The sequence below is a fragment of the Panthera tigris genome, chromosome A1, assembly GCF_018350195.1.
Source record: "Panthera tigris isolate Pti1 chromosome A1, P.tigris_Pti1_mat1.1, whole genome shotgun sequence".
NCBI lineage: Eukaryota > Metazoa > Chordata > Mammalia > Carnivora > Felidae > Panthera > Panthera tigris.
Window position 1 is genome coordinate 29,188,761 of NC_056660.1, and position 14,484 is coordinate 29,203,244.

The window sequence follows — 14,484 nt, forward strand, 5'->3', positions numbered from 1 at the left end:
TGGTTAGCAATATGGAAAATTTCCAAGTACGTTATTGCTTGTCCCACACCTGAATGAGGAAAAGAGGAAAAAGGAGTTGTGTATTAAAGGTGTGTAACTGCCCACAGTTTAAAGATAGAAAAGACAGTATTCATCTTTAGCTGAATTTATTTGGGACTGAAGAAGTGGCAGTGTGTCAAGCACAAAGGCCTTACAGCAGTTGGCCTCTTACATAGCTGGTCACCTTATGCAAGCTGTTCACTCTCTTTGTGCATTAATTTTTTATATGTAAAATGGGGATAATAGAACTTACAGGGTGGCAAGGCTGTACATATTTATAGATGCTATCTGTGTGCTTACTATATGCCATGTACTATCTTATTTACATGTACATGGCCATGAACTCTTGTCATGGGGAGCCCTTTATTTAAGAAATGATATCTGGCTATAGGGTCAGATAACATACCCAGGCTCAGATTCCACCCAAGATACCCTGATTCAGGTAGGCAAGGGGAAGAAGGAAGAACAGTGTATTTTGGAAAAGCTGCCTGGATCCCAAAGTTATTCTGTATCCTTCCAACTGTTTTATTGCCTGCCCAATATTATCAGTATATCTGGCCTCTATTTCTAGTCATAGCCTGTCCACCTATTAAATCTTCATTACCCGGCTCATATTCTCTTCTAATTCCATCCTTCAAAAGAGCTGCTAACATCCTGCTCTAGGCTGATTGTCACAGAGGCGGCTTGGTTGGAATCTGAACTTGGAAATCAGAATCCTACCACAGTGGGTAGGATCTAGTCATCCTGTGTCATTCCACTTGCTTTGAACTTCTCTTAAGCTGCACTGAGTTTTCTTTTCCTATGTCTACCTAGCTAACCCATTTGTTTTCTCCAGAATTTTATTTCTCACGTATGTAACAAGCCACATAACTGTAACATATAAAATTTGCCTATAATAATCTGTGTGCAGTGATTAACATTTGGGTGATGGGCACCAGCCTAGCTGTTGACCATTTGAAGTAACAGTCATCTATCTTCTGTATAATAGCTTCATAGAATTAAGAGGAAACAGTTGAGATCAAATGCTGAGTGTTTTCAGCTGTGCTTGTTTTATATTAACAAAGGCCATAACAATAATTTTCACACCAGTGAACTTTTAAAATTGGATTGACTCACGATATTATTAACAACCTTATGTAAGCTTGATGTACATTAAAGGATTTTATGTTAAAGATTATTTGAGCTGAGAAAACTGCTGAAACATGCTTCCATTTATTTTTGCCAAAGCTTGCCCTTATTGTTTGCTCTCAATGCCAACCTAAAGAACCCCCATGAGTTCATTATATTCATGACTCGTTTTATGTAATACAATATGAATTGTGAACTATTAAATTTCTTCTTATAGTTCTGTTCAATATACATTTAAGACTGAGTTTTTTTTTTTTAATTGAGCATTTTCCCTCTATATATAGAGAAACAGGTTGAAAACAATTACAATCATATGAATTCTGGTAATTGTGGATGAACATGTGGATGATATTATCCCTCAAGTATTAAAAATAATGAGAGTGAATCTAATACATTTGTTTGAAAATACCTAATTTTCTTGGGGTGCTTGGGTGGCTCAGTTGGTTAAGCATCTGATTCTTGATTTCAGCTCAGGTCATGATCTCATGGTTTGAGTTCGAGTCCCTCATGTGGCTCTGCACTAGCAGTATGGAGCCTGCTTGGGATTCTCTGTCTCCCTCTGTCTCTGCCCCTCCCCTGCTCATGCTTGTGCTCTTGCTCGCTCGCTCCAAAAATAAACTTAAAAAAAAATAAAATTTCTAATTTTCTTTCAGGCAGTTCATAATAACTTCTTTGCCAAGCATTTTGATATCCTCCTCCTTCCCCAACGAAATTGCTTCCCCATTTGTGTTAATGTGGCACTTTGTACAGCAGATGGTATCATAGTTAATGGCCTGAGAGTTTTGTGTTGGACATTCCATTATAATACAGGGTCTGGTACGATGTTTATGTTGTGTTGAAAATACAGGGAGTAGCATTTGAAATGTATAACTCATATTTTGTCAAAATGACTTCAAATGTTAAAAAAGTTTTCAGGTGTGTAGAGTATGCTGATTTTCTTTTATTTCATAATCTCAATAGGACTATACAGGCTCCAACCCAAGTTCCAGTGGTTGTGTCTCCTGGGAATCAGCATTTGCATACAGTAACACTCCAGACAGTGCCAATCACAACAGTGATAGCCAGCACAGATCCATCATCAGGTGCTGGATCTCAGAAATTTATTTTGCAAGCCATTCCATCCTCACAGCCCATGACAGTACTGAAAGAAAATGTCATGCTGCAGTCACAGAAGCCAGGCTCCCCTCCTTCGATTGTCTTGAGCCCTGCCCATGTACAGCAGGTACTTACTAGCAATGTTCAATCCATTTGCAACGGAACCGTCAGTATGGCTTCATCTCCGTCCTTCAGCGCTACTACTCCTGTGGTGACCTTTTCTCCTCGAAGTTCACAACTTGTTGCTCACCCACCTGGCACTGTAATCACTTCGGTTATCAAAGCTCAAGAAACAAAAACTCTTATACAGGAAGTAGAGAAAAAGGAAGTTGAAGATCATTTGAAAGAGGACATTGAGAAGACTGAGCAACAGCCACAGCCTTATGTGATGGTGGTATCCAATTCCAATGGATTTGCCTCTCAGGTAGCTGTGAAACAAAATGAATTGCTGGAACCCAACTCTTTTTAATTAATATACCAAAGGAATTATGGATGGTTGTTTTTTAATTGAACATTTCCAGTTGTATTCAAACTGATTCTAAGATAAATTCTACAGATGTTCCTAATTTTGTAGTTAATTGTTAAAAATATTAATTTAGAGTTAATTTTGACTTTGTTAGATGAGGGAGGGTACCCAAGTGTTTCTCTTTGTTCTGCAAATGTTTCAGAATTCAATTGTGAAGGAACAGGCATTTTATACTATGAAGACATTCTTTTCAGATTTTTTTCAGTTGCTATACCATAAGCATTTTTTAAGTTTCTTTTTTAATTTTACATGGTATTAGTTTTTCTGATTCTTTTGTAAATACAGTACTTAAATACAAGGCAACAGGAGATTTATATAGGAACCATTTTCATTCCACTTGCATAAGTTAAAGTCTTGACCCTTTCAAATGCAAGACACCTATTTTATACTTTGTTAAAATTATGATTTCAGTTAGATTGACTTTAGTTGGTTGCACTGTATAAGGAACTATGAAGATGTAGAAAACAACATTAAAAATTGAAAGTTGCCCATGATACGGCTGAACCTGTTTCAGAAGCAGGATAGTATAAAAGCGTCAGCCTAAGAGTGGCTCTTCTGCTAATTAGTTGTGTGATGTTGGGCAAAGCCACTGGATCTTTTTGGGCCTCAGTTCTCCCATAAAAGGAAGGGATATGTTGGATTAGACGAGATGATCTTTAGGCTCCTTTCTGGTTCTAAATTTAATGATTCTAGCTCCTATATTTTAAAGTTATATCAACTAAAACATTATCAGCTTATTTCTTAATGTAAATATGGCTAACATATTGCAGAAAAATAACTGGCCCTACAACCTACAAAATTCATTCTTCTGTTATCTGTAAGATCTGCTATGAATCTGAATTCTTCCTAAATACTGTGTTCATTAACTTTTTAGGCCACTGTGTACCGTGGCCCATCAGTAAACTTACATTGCTGAGTGCTAAATGATGTACTGCCATTCTGAAAGAGTCAAGGCTCTTTCTTAAGGGCCCGGAAAGCAACCACACCTTGGGCTCATCTGGCTGAGTAGTCAGTTGCTATAAAAGCATAATTGCTTTATATTTTGGATCATTTTTTTATTGGGAGTTGGGGGGGTTGCGTACAAAGATAATATACATATATATCTGAGTCTCGGAAATGAAATAGTTTTTAGATTACTTTTCAACTGTAAATAATGTACATTTAATTTCACAAGAAAAATTGTTTTCTGCAAATTTTCTAGTACAGCAAAGGAGAAACTTTTGTAGATGAAAAAAATCATGTTTAGAGGTCTCTTGTTCTATGTTTTCATATTACAGAGTGAATTTGTATTTAAGCAAAAATTTAAATTTTGGAAGCCTCTAAACGTTTTTGTATCTTTAATTGGTTTATTATTAAATAAATCATGTAAAAATTCTCAGTGTTTGTGTTTTAAGCAAATATTTCTTAAGAAGAAGTATACAGAAAATGTTGTTGGTATTTGGAATGCTATTAAGTATTCGTATAATAAGCTCCATCGGTCAGATTAGAATTGCTGAATGCAGTTTCTCCTCTCAGTTTTCCTTTCTGCTATGCCAGACGGCAGCTTCTACATGGCACACGTGGATTGCCAAGCTCTATAAATTAGAAAACAATGAAATTTTCTTAGCAATAATATTCAACACACTCTAAAAAACAAGTTTTCTGGGGCGCCTAGTGGCTCAGTTGGTAAGCGTCTGACTTCAGCTCAGGTCACGATCTCACGGTTCGTGAGTTCGAACCCTGCATCGGGCTCTGTGCTGACAGCTCAGAGCCTGGAGCCTGCTTCGGATTCTCTGTTTCCCTCTCTCTCTGCTACTCCCCAACTCACACTCTGTCTCTCAAAAGAAAACATAGAACCAGAAAAAGAGAAGAAAATTAAAATCTCAATGTACTACCCCTGTACCTAGTAGTAACTTACACACTTACTCATTTTGTCATGTCAGTTAATATTCTTCAAAAATGGGATTTTAAAAGGAGCATTTTAATCTCTGAAGTCAGAGGAATGCAGAAAAGAATCTGAACAAATAGGCCTTGCTAAATTTCCCTCAGTTTACTACCCTTAGTTCATACCCTTTTCTTCTGTCATTTTTCATGACTTCCCATTCTTTATCAAACCTAGTATAAAAACACTTAGGCTTAACATTTCTTTGAATCTTCATTTCCATATGAAGGCTCCCACATCATGTAAAACATTAAAATAAATAGGTATGCTTTCCTTCTTTAAACTGTCAGTTTGATTTTTAGGCCCAGCTAAGCACCCTAAGAGAGTCATGGGAAAGTTCTTTCTCCTCTAGAACTCTGGCTAGCCATGCATCCCCTAACATAATGTCCTCATATTGAACTCCTGAACAGGAGCATAGCCAGCTCTCTGGCCTGTGATGTTACTCTCACTGTCGTAACCTAAAAACCTGATGTTTTCTCAGTTCCCATTCATTCTTTAACCTTCTATAGTATTGCATTTGCCCTATTACCCTGAAATTACTGTTGCAAAGGTCACTAACTAGTAGTTAATTTCTAAATGCCAGATTTCTGTCCTTATCTTCCTTGACCTTTCCAACATTTAACCTTTTATAACTCACCCTGAACTTTTTTTTTTTTCAAGAAACAAATTTTTTTTTTTTTTTTTTTTAATTTTAGAGAGAGAGTGTGTGTGAGCAGGGGAGAGGGGCAGAGGGAGAGAAAGAATCTTAAGCAGGCTGCACGCTCAGTATGGAACCCAATGCAGGGCTTGATCTTACAACCCTGGGATTATGACCTGAACCAAAATCAAGAACTGGATGCTCAACCAACTGAGCCAGCCAGGTGCCCCAACTCACTGTTACTTTAAGTTCTCAATTTATTGCTTTCACTTTTTTTTAATTTTTATTTTTTATTAAAAAAATTTTTTTTAAATGTTTATTCCAGTTTCATTATGTCAAATCCTTTAGTGTCAAGCCCTTCCTCACTGTCCTCAGAGAGTTGATATCCTGCATGGTCTTACCTCTTCTTGGTCCCACCAGCCTTATCTTCAAATATTACTCTCCAAATCCTGTCAGTTCGGATTGGGGTGCTTTCAGTCGCCTGAAACAAAAACCCAATTTAAAATTATTAAATAGTACAAAATAAGACATCTGGAGTTAGGTTTCCAGGTTAGTTAATTCAGGAACTCGGGTGATAGTAACCAGGTTTCTTCCCTCTCTGCTTTCCCATCCTCAGCATTTTGCTTTAGTTTCCAGGATGGCTTCTGCCATACTTGCCAGATAGCTGCAGTAGTTCCTTCTAGGTTTCTGTTTGTCAGATCTTTCCCGGAATACCCTGAACAGCCATCTCTTCAGAGCTCGTTGGCTAGATTTGTCATATACCCCTTCCTAAACAAATTGCTGGTCAAGGAAGTAGGGTTACCATGAATGACTTAGATGTGTATGGTGCCAAACAAAATCGGGGCTCCCCAGCAAGAACTGAGGGAGAATGGTGTGGCCTACCATCACCCACACACATCTTTCTTTACAGACACTTTCAAAAACGCTCATGCCTACATAAAACATGTATTACTCTCCCAAAGAGAGATCAAAGTCCCATCCTGTTGCCCGATCCAGTTTCATGCCTGGGATGTTTGAGATCATACGCAGTCGTCTTTTTCAGATCAGCTGTGTCCCCCTGGTTTCTTGTCCTCCACAGCCACATCCAGTATGAGCACTCAGGATACTCTTTCCAGAGTCAGCTTTAGAACACACCATTTGATGATACAAGTTTGATGCCCTGTCCCAGGGTCACCATTTTCCCACCCTGGAAAAGTTGTGTCCTCAGTACCTTTCATCCTGCCTTTTATACATACCCGGTCAGTTATACAACATACCAGGGTCAGTTTTGGAGAATTCCACTTCCAAATACCAAATTGTCTTCCAGTTTGAGTTCTGGGTCCTTAGCAATAGAGATGGATTCTGGTTTTCAGCATAAAGAAATTTTATTATAAGAATATTGTATAGTTCATAGAATAGACAAAAGGACTAGAGAATCGGAGTCAATCTGAGTCAAACAGCTAGGAACAAACTGCACAAGTGATTTTGTGGAGAAATCGTAGCCACTGTTGCCAAGCACTAAACACTAGGCTTTGTATCACTGTCTCTGCTGCCCCAGGAGTTTGGTTGTGATACAAGTGCTCCTGCATCCAGGTGCCCCTGATTTTGAGCATCTTTTGATGTGCTCATGTGACGTCCATATATTTTCTTTGATGAAATGATTGTTAAAATTTGTCCATCAAAAATTCTGTTGCTTTCTTATTACTGACTTTTGAGAACTCTTTATGTATTCTGGATGCAAGTTCTTCAGCTATATGATTCGCAAGTGTTTTTAAAGTGCAGAAACCTTTTAATTGTGGTAAAGTCTGATTTATCAACTTCTTAAGGGTCATGCTGTTAGTGTCATATTTAAGAAATCTTCGCCTAATCCCAGGTCACTAAGGTTTTCTTCCTTCTAGACGTTTTATAGTTTTAAATTTTACATTTGGGCCCATGATCCATTTTGAGTTAATTTTTATAGATGATGCAAGGTATGTATTGGAAGCTCACTTTTTTTGCTTTTGTATATTCAATTTGTTGAAAACACTGTCCCTTTCAATTAAAAAGTCTCAAAAGACTATCCTTTTCAGCTATCTTCCCTGAGTTATATTTGGACCTTTGTTGAAAATCACTTGTTGTATACGTACAGGTGAATTTATGGACTCTATTCTGTTCTATTGATCTTTGTGCCAATACATACAAAGGTTGGTGTGTTGAAATCAGTAGTGTTAGTTCTCCAGCTTTGTTATTTTTCAAAGTTGATTTGACTATTCTAATTATGTATTTCCACCTGAATTTGCAGAATCAGTTTCTCAACTGAAACAGAAAAAACCTTTGGGATTTTGATTGGGATCATGTTGAATCCATAGATCAATTTGGGAAGAACTGACATTTTAACAATATTAAGTCTCCATAGATGCATCTCCATTTGTTTAGGTGTTCTTTAATTTCTCTCAGCAATGTTTCATAAATCTCAATGTATACTTTTTGCGTATCCTTTGTCAGGTTTATTTTTCAGTATTTAATATTTTTGATGCTATTGTAAATGTCATAAATTTCAAATTCTGACTGTTGCTGGTTTTGTTTTAAATCTTTACCTCTTATTTATGGAGGCATGAAGGGTACAAATCTTATGTGTACAACTCAATAAAATTTTACATCTGAATATATTGGCGTAATTGCCACCTGGTTCAAGGTATGTAACATTTCCTGCATCCAAGAAGTTTCCTTCATGGCTCTTCTCAGCTAGGAGATCACTTTCTGGTATCCCTCACAATAGTTTTTATCTTCATATAAATGGAATCAATCCAGATGTACCCTGTCTGGCTTCTTTAACTCAACATTATGTATGTGAGGTATGTATGTGAGGTTCCTACATTTTGTTGTGTGTATTGGCAATTTATTCTTAATCATTGCTCTATAGTATTTTTCTCCTATCAAAGGATATTTATTTCCAGTTTTTCCTGTGCATAATGCTGTAATCAATATTCGTGTATGCAAACTAAGTACTCTTTTCTCTTGGGGATATGCCCAGTGGTAGAAGTTTTGGGTAACAGGGTATATGTATGACTAGCTTTAGTAGATAGTGTCAAAAGTTTTCTAGGGGTGCCTGGCTGTGGAGCGTGTAACTCTTGGAGTTGTAATTCGAGTCCCATGTTAGGGTGTAGAGATTATTTTTTTAAATCTTAAAAAAAAAGTTTTCTAAAGTAATGACACCAATTTATACTCCCACTAGCAACATACACCAGTTATAGGTGCCCCATATCCCTGCCTAGGCTTGTATTGGAATTCCTTTTAAACAATTCTGGTGAGTGTTTATTAGCAAAGTATGACTTTAATGTCCCTAATATAGCTATTGATGTAGAACTTCTTTTCCTATGCATATTGGCCATTTAGAGAACACTTGAAAATCAAAGTAATTCACTTTAAAGAAAAAAATAGATACGAACATTTAATGCCTTCCCCTCTGATGTTATAGCCAAGAGAGGAAGCCCATTATCACTATTCTATTCAACACTATATGAGATGTACCAGCCAGTGAAAGACAGCAAGAAAAAGAAATGAAAGGTATAGTCATTTCACGAGACCTTAAACAATCTTTATTCACAGATGAAAAATTGTAATCATAGAAATTCTAAAAGAACCTACAAGGTATTAGAAATGTAAAGTCAAGGGGCGCCTGGGTGGCTCCGTCGGTTAAGCGTCCGACTTCAGCTCAGGTCATGATCTCGCTCGGTGCCTGGAGCCTGCTTCGGATTCTGTGTCTCCCCATCTCTTGGCCCCTCCCCTGCTCATGCTCTGTCTCTCAATAATAAATGTTAAAAAAAAAAGAAATATAAGGTCAATATGTAAAAATACTGTTTCTACGTATTAAAAACAAAGAAGTAGAATATAAGACTTTTATCTTTTTTAACGTTTATTTATTTTTTGAGAGAGAGCAAGAGAGACAGAGTGCAAGCTGGAGAGGGGCAGAGAGAAAGGGAGACACAGAATCAGAGGCAGGCTCCAAGCTCTGAGCTGTCAGCACAGAGCCAGATGCAGGGCTTGAATTCATGGATCGCAAGATCTTGACCTGAGCTGAAGTTGGATGCTTAACCGACTGAGCCACCCAGTCATCCCTAAATATAAAACTTTTAAAATGTCATTTAAAATAGCATTAAAAAAAACAAACAACTGGAGGGCCTGGGTGGCTCAGTTGGTTAAGTGTCTGACTCTTGATTTTGGCTCAGGTTATGATCTCACAGTTCTTGAGCTCTACATAGGGCTCTGTGCTGACAGCATGGAGCCCACCTGGAATTCTCTCTCTCCCTCTCCGCCTCTCCCTTGATCACTCTTCCCCCACCCCGTCTCTCTCTCAAAATAGATAAATAAAAGTTTTGTTTTAAAGCCGAATACTCAAGTATAAATCTAATGAAAGATATGTGATACCTCTACACTGAAATTTACAAAACTGCTGAGGGAAATTAAAGAGCACTTAAACAAATGGAGGGTGTATGAATGATACTTATGTCTCAATATTAAGAAGTCCGTTTTCTCCAAACAGATCTACAGATCCAATGCAAGTCCAATTAAAATCCCAGCAGGCTTTTTTTTTTTTTTTTGTAAGTTGACAAGCTCATTCTAAAATTTGTAACTAAGTGGAAATAAATTGTATAAGATGTATAAAATAATGGCAATACAGAGGATTTGGAATAGCCAAGGCAAACTTGAAAAGTTCTAGGACCTCAAGATCCATTATAAAACTACATTAATTATGATAGTGTGGTACTGGTACAAGGTTAGACACACAGACCCACATACACATGGTCTTCTACTTGACAACAAAAGTACCATAAGAATTTAGTGGGGTGGGGGTGGGGGCGCTTGGGTGGTAACTGAGTGTTCAGCTCTGGATTTCTGCTCAGGTCATGATCTCACAATACACAGGATCGAGACCGCATCAGGCTGTGCACGGACAGCATGGAAACTGCCTGGGATTCTCTCTCCCCCCTCTCTTTCTGCCCCTTCCCCACGTGTGCACGTGCTCTCTATCTCTCAAAATATATAAATAAAACATTTAAAAAAAGAATTTAATGGGCGAAATAATAGATGACAGCATTTTCAGTAAGTAGGGCTGGGTCACTCAGATATCCATATTGGGGGAAAAGAGCTTTGATCTCAGGCTCATACCTTCCTCAAAAATTAACGAGATAAATCATAGTCCTGGATGTCAAACCTAAATTAATAAAGCATCTAGAAGAGAACACAGAATAGCCTCATGCCCTTGGAGTAGGTGAAGCCTTATTAATATGACACAAAAAGCACTGATCCTAAAAGATCAGCAAACCCAGCCAGTTTTACCTCACATATTTCTGCTCTTACCTTTCTGTCTGACCTATGTAAGAGGGTCACTTTGGCTTGAAACGCAGCAGTTGTCGCCCAACGACTGTTCTTTTCCCTTTAACCATTCTTCCATAGCACAGAGACAATAACATACTTTTAAAAATGCAAATGTGACTGTTAAGGCCTGTTTAAGTTAGAAATCCTGTAATGGGTTAGCATCGTTAAGAGCATCACATCCAAGCTCCTCAGAAGACCACATCTAGCTGTTTATGACCTGGCATTTCACCTGACTTGAATTTTGGCTCTACCAATTTTAGAGTTCATATCATCGTTTTTCTAACACATGTTCTTGTCTGTCCTAATTCTAATTTAGCTTTTGAGGCTGGGGCTCGGGTATCACACCTTTGAGAAATCCATCCTTATACCTTTTTTTGGGCTGAGTGCCTGTCCTTGCTATTATGGCTATTCCCATTCACGTCAGCATTTAAAACAATGAGTTTAAATTTCTGGAGAGGATATTAACATCTTTGAATCCCAGGGCTTAGTTTAGATTTTGGATGTAGTAGACACTCAAGTTCATTTACTTGTTTAATGTCTACTGACTGGGCAGCTCGCTCCCACTTCCTCCTCCTTTCTCCACCCCTAGTCCATGGAACTTGCTAGAAGCTTCCATCAGATCTTCGTGTGTCAAAGGGCGGTGAGAGAGGACAGGGCCTGACTAGATGGGAAAAGTAAAACAGTACTGACACAATATTAGGCCACCTTCCTCCCTTTGGTGCCTTGAGATGTAACAAGTTTTCTTCTCACTCGGGGAAGCCAACTAGGAAAAAAGCCTGCGGCTGTGGAGTCCTGGGTAATGGAACAGTACACGCGAACCGGAACCAAAGTGCATCCTTCAGTCTAGCATCTGCAAGGGCAGGACGATTTCCGGCAAATCCTTGTCCGTTAGGATTCCCAGCGCATAAATCACAGGAACTACGCACAGGCCGGAACTACGCTCCCGGAAAAGACACGTAGTGCAGAATGACGTCACAGGTCATGAAAGCCTCGGCTGCCTCGGGGAGCCATGATAAGAATTATAGTGAGCTGTGGTGAAAATGGAGCCCGATGTGGCTTATTATTAATAGACGTGCAAAACTTTCCCAAGCGTCACACGCTCCTGGGGAATAACAGTATGGTACAAAAATGCTTTTGAACTACTACCCCCCCCCCCAAGGCTCTGTTGGAGTGCGGAGACGTAAATAGCCCACGCGTCCGTAACCATGGCTGCGAAGGGCGGGGACTGGGAGTGTTGGTCACGGGACGCGGCCGGCCGCGAGACTCAGTCCTCCACGGTCCCAGCCCGCCCTGCGCTCGCTTTTCGTTTCCCCTCCCCCCGCCGCACGCTGCGTGGCTGCTCGTTGGCTACTTAGGACGGAAGCTCAGTTTGTGTTTCTCCAGAAGTTTCCCCCTTGGGCGGCGGCGCAGCTCGTAACCTCGGTGGTAGCAGCTCTAACAGCAACAGCGATTATTAGGGATGGCGGCAGCTGCAGCAGAACCTGCAACAGCCCAGAAGTGCGTGTTTTTATTCTTTTCGCTAATTATTTTTTTTATCTCCCTCTCCCACTCACCCTCTCCTTAGTGAGCATGTCGTTGTTTTCGCTGGCAGGTTTTTCCGGAGCTTCTCAGATGCTCTGATCGACGAGGACCCCCAGGCGGCGTTAGAGGTGAGAGAATCAGTCTCCGCTTCCTCCACTCTTCTTGGGAGAGCGCGGCCCCCACGGGTTCCAGCGGACCCCGCCTTTTCTCAGCGCTGCCTTCCTGGGATCGGGGTTACTATTGATGTGTATCATCTTTAATCTGACAGTGTCCGTCTGTCCTCGGGTCCACAGTGGCCCAGTTACTCCAGACCCTTGTTCATGTCCCCTCCCAGTTGTAGACCGTTAACTGCATCCTCGTAGCTGCTTAGGAATGCCTTCTTTATTTCTTGGGGGCGTAGTTAACCTTCATAGTTGGCCTGGAAACAGTTTTGTTTTGTTTTGTTTTTTAATGGCATTTGTGAGTAGGAGAAAAAGTGAAATCTAGGCTTGATTATATTTAATTCGGTTTTCCACTTGATGATAATTCTTGCCATCCGTACATACCAGGTGCTGTGCTAAAAAGTGCAGACTGCTGGAACAAAAACCTTTTACCGTGTTCCTGAATATTTCCAGATGTCCTGTCACTGTTCATTATCCACTCATATATCAGAACTTTTTTTTGGAGTTGCTTTGTACAAGACACTGATTGCTATGGATTAAAGTCTTGTATTATGTCTTGCATTTGTATTTACAGGACACTTTGTATTTGTGTGAAGTGAAAGACTATAAAGGCAGAAAGAAAAGTCAAAAGAGCAAGATTTAAATAATAATTAAAAGTAATAAAGAGAGCCCAAGCGAGGGATACATGATGCAATTGGTTGCAAAATACAGCGAGGGCTTTCTTGGTTTGAAGTAGGAGGGAAAGAGGAAACCAAACCTTGTCCAGTTGTTATATCTAATACAGGTAAGGTTAGCAGTTTGAGGCAAAAGATGTTTTTTTTCTAGCTAGGACTGCTAAATGAAATTTGCCAGATGGGTAGTAGAGTCTCTCTGAAGAGGTGATGTTTGAACAGAGACCTGAGGGAGGGTGATGTGAAGCTCTGGGGAAAGAGCATTCCAGGCAGGAAAAGAGCCAATGCAAAGTCATGAGGCTGTCCGATTCAAGGAGCGGCAAAAAGGCCCATTTCACTAGAGGGGGATGAAAGAGGAGTGAGTGATGGTGCCAGGAGGAAGCCAGGGGCCAGGTCCTTTAGAACCTTTTAAGTTGGGGTGTGTTTTTTTGGGTCTAGATATGAAGGCCCTTGGATAAAATGGTTGGTTTATCTGTTGTGCTCTGTTTCCCAGCGAAGCTTCTGGGATCAGGATTAGAATAATGTTACAGGAGGCACTGAGCATTTTTCTGCATAATTCAGTAGGTCATCTAGACAACTGTTAATTTCAGAAGCTACATTTGTTGTGGTGGTCTTAGCCCCACTGCCTTCATTGGAAATCTAGCTTATATGGGTTGCTTTTAAAGGATATTGTTGCAATGAATTTTGTTGTCACTTCTCATCTCCTTTGTTTTATTTAAGAACATTTTTTTGAGGTTGTGTGTATAACATCGTAAGTCTGCAGCTACTGAAGTTGTAGTTTTACACATGCGTATACCCCCCCAGATCAAGATGGAGAACACTTCCATCCTGAGAGCTCCCTTATCCTTCTTCCCAGCCAGTAATTCCCCTTACCCACCAGGAAAACTCCCATTTTGACCTCTGTCACCATTAGTTTTGCTTTCTCTTGTACTTCCTATAAACGGAATAATAGACTAGTTACCCAGTTGAGTTTGGTACTGTGTCTTGCTTTAAACATGTGAGATATGTCCATATTGTGTGAGGTAGTTATTTTTTTCACTGCTGTGTAGTATTTCATTGGTTAAAAATACAGCACAGGGGCACGTGGGTGGCTCAGTTGATTCAGGTCATGATCCCAGGGTCATGGGATTGAGTCCCACCTCCGGCTCCATGCTCAGCATGGAGCCTGCTTAAGAGTCTTTCTCCCTCTCCCTCTGGCTTTCCCCCACTCACGCACGTGTGTGCTCTCAAAAAAAAAAAAACAAAAACAAAAACAGTTTATACTAACAGTAGATGTTTAGGTTATTTCTAGTTATTAGCTAGTATGAGTAAAGCTACTGTGAATTTCCTTGTACGTGTACCTTGGTGAACACGTGCACTTTGTTTTGGGGGTATATTCCTAAGAACGAAATTGCATAGAATAGGCATGTGGTTAGCTTTAGTACCTTGTTTCTTAAACTGTGGCTTTT

At 39.6% G+C, this 14,484-nt stretch overlaps 2 protein-coding genes and 1 long non-coding RNA gene across 7 annotated transcripts in view; 2 read left to right on the top strand and 1 right to left on the bottom strand.

Moving 5' to 3' along the window:
• ELF1 (E74 like ETS transcription factor 1) overlaps positions 1 to 3,805 on the top strand; it is a 106,834-nt gene extending 103,029 nt beyond the window's left edge. For all 4 annotated transcript variants that reach the window (XM_042977432.1, XM_007085356.3, XM_007085355.3 and 1 more), the window contains exon 9: positions 2,128 to 3,805. In XM_042977432.1, the coding sequence (XP_042833366.1) occupies positions 2,128 to 2,731 (604 nt within the window). In that variant the 3' untranslated portion in view covers positions 2,732 to 3,805. The remainder of the gene's footprint in view (positions 1 to 2,127) is intronic.
• LOC122236483 lies at positions 3,764 to 11,654 on the bottom strand. Its single transcript, XR_006214549.1, has 3 exons — positions 10,666 to 11,654; positions 5,748 to 5,827; positions 3,764 to 4,362 (listed from the first exon to the last, which is right to left on the bottom strand). It is a non-coding gene; the product is annotated as an uncharacterized LOC122236483 (long non-coding RNA).
• Positions 11,655 to 11,708: 54 nt separating this feature from the next.
• The window catches only part of SUGT1 (SGT1 homolog, MIS12 kinetochore complex assembly cochaperone), a 42,797-nt gene continuing 40,021 nt past the window's right edge, over positions 11,709 to 14,484 (top strand). The window contains exons 1-3 of one of the 2 annotated variants that reach the window (XM_042977445.1): positions 11,709 to 11,803; positions 12,067 to 12,180; positions 12,248 to 12,332. In XM_042977445.1, coding sequence (XP_042833379.1) covers positions 12,143 to 12,180; positions 12,248 to 12,332 — 123 coding nt within the window. In that variant the 5' untranslated portion in view covers positions 11,709 to 11,803; positions 12,067 to 12,142. Of the gene's footprint in view, positions 11,804 to 12,024; positions 12,181 to 12,247; positions 12,333 to 14,484 lie in introns of those variants that run through there. The other variant, XM_007085354.3, reaches the window with a different exon arrangement.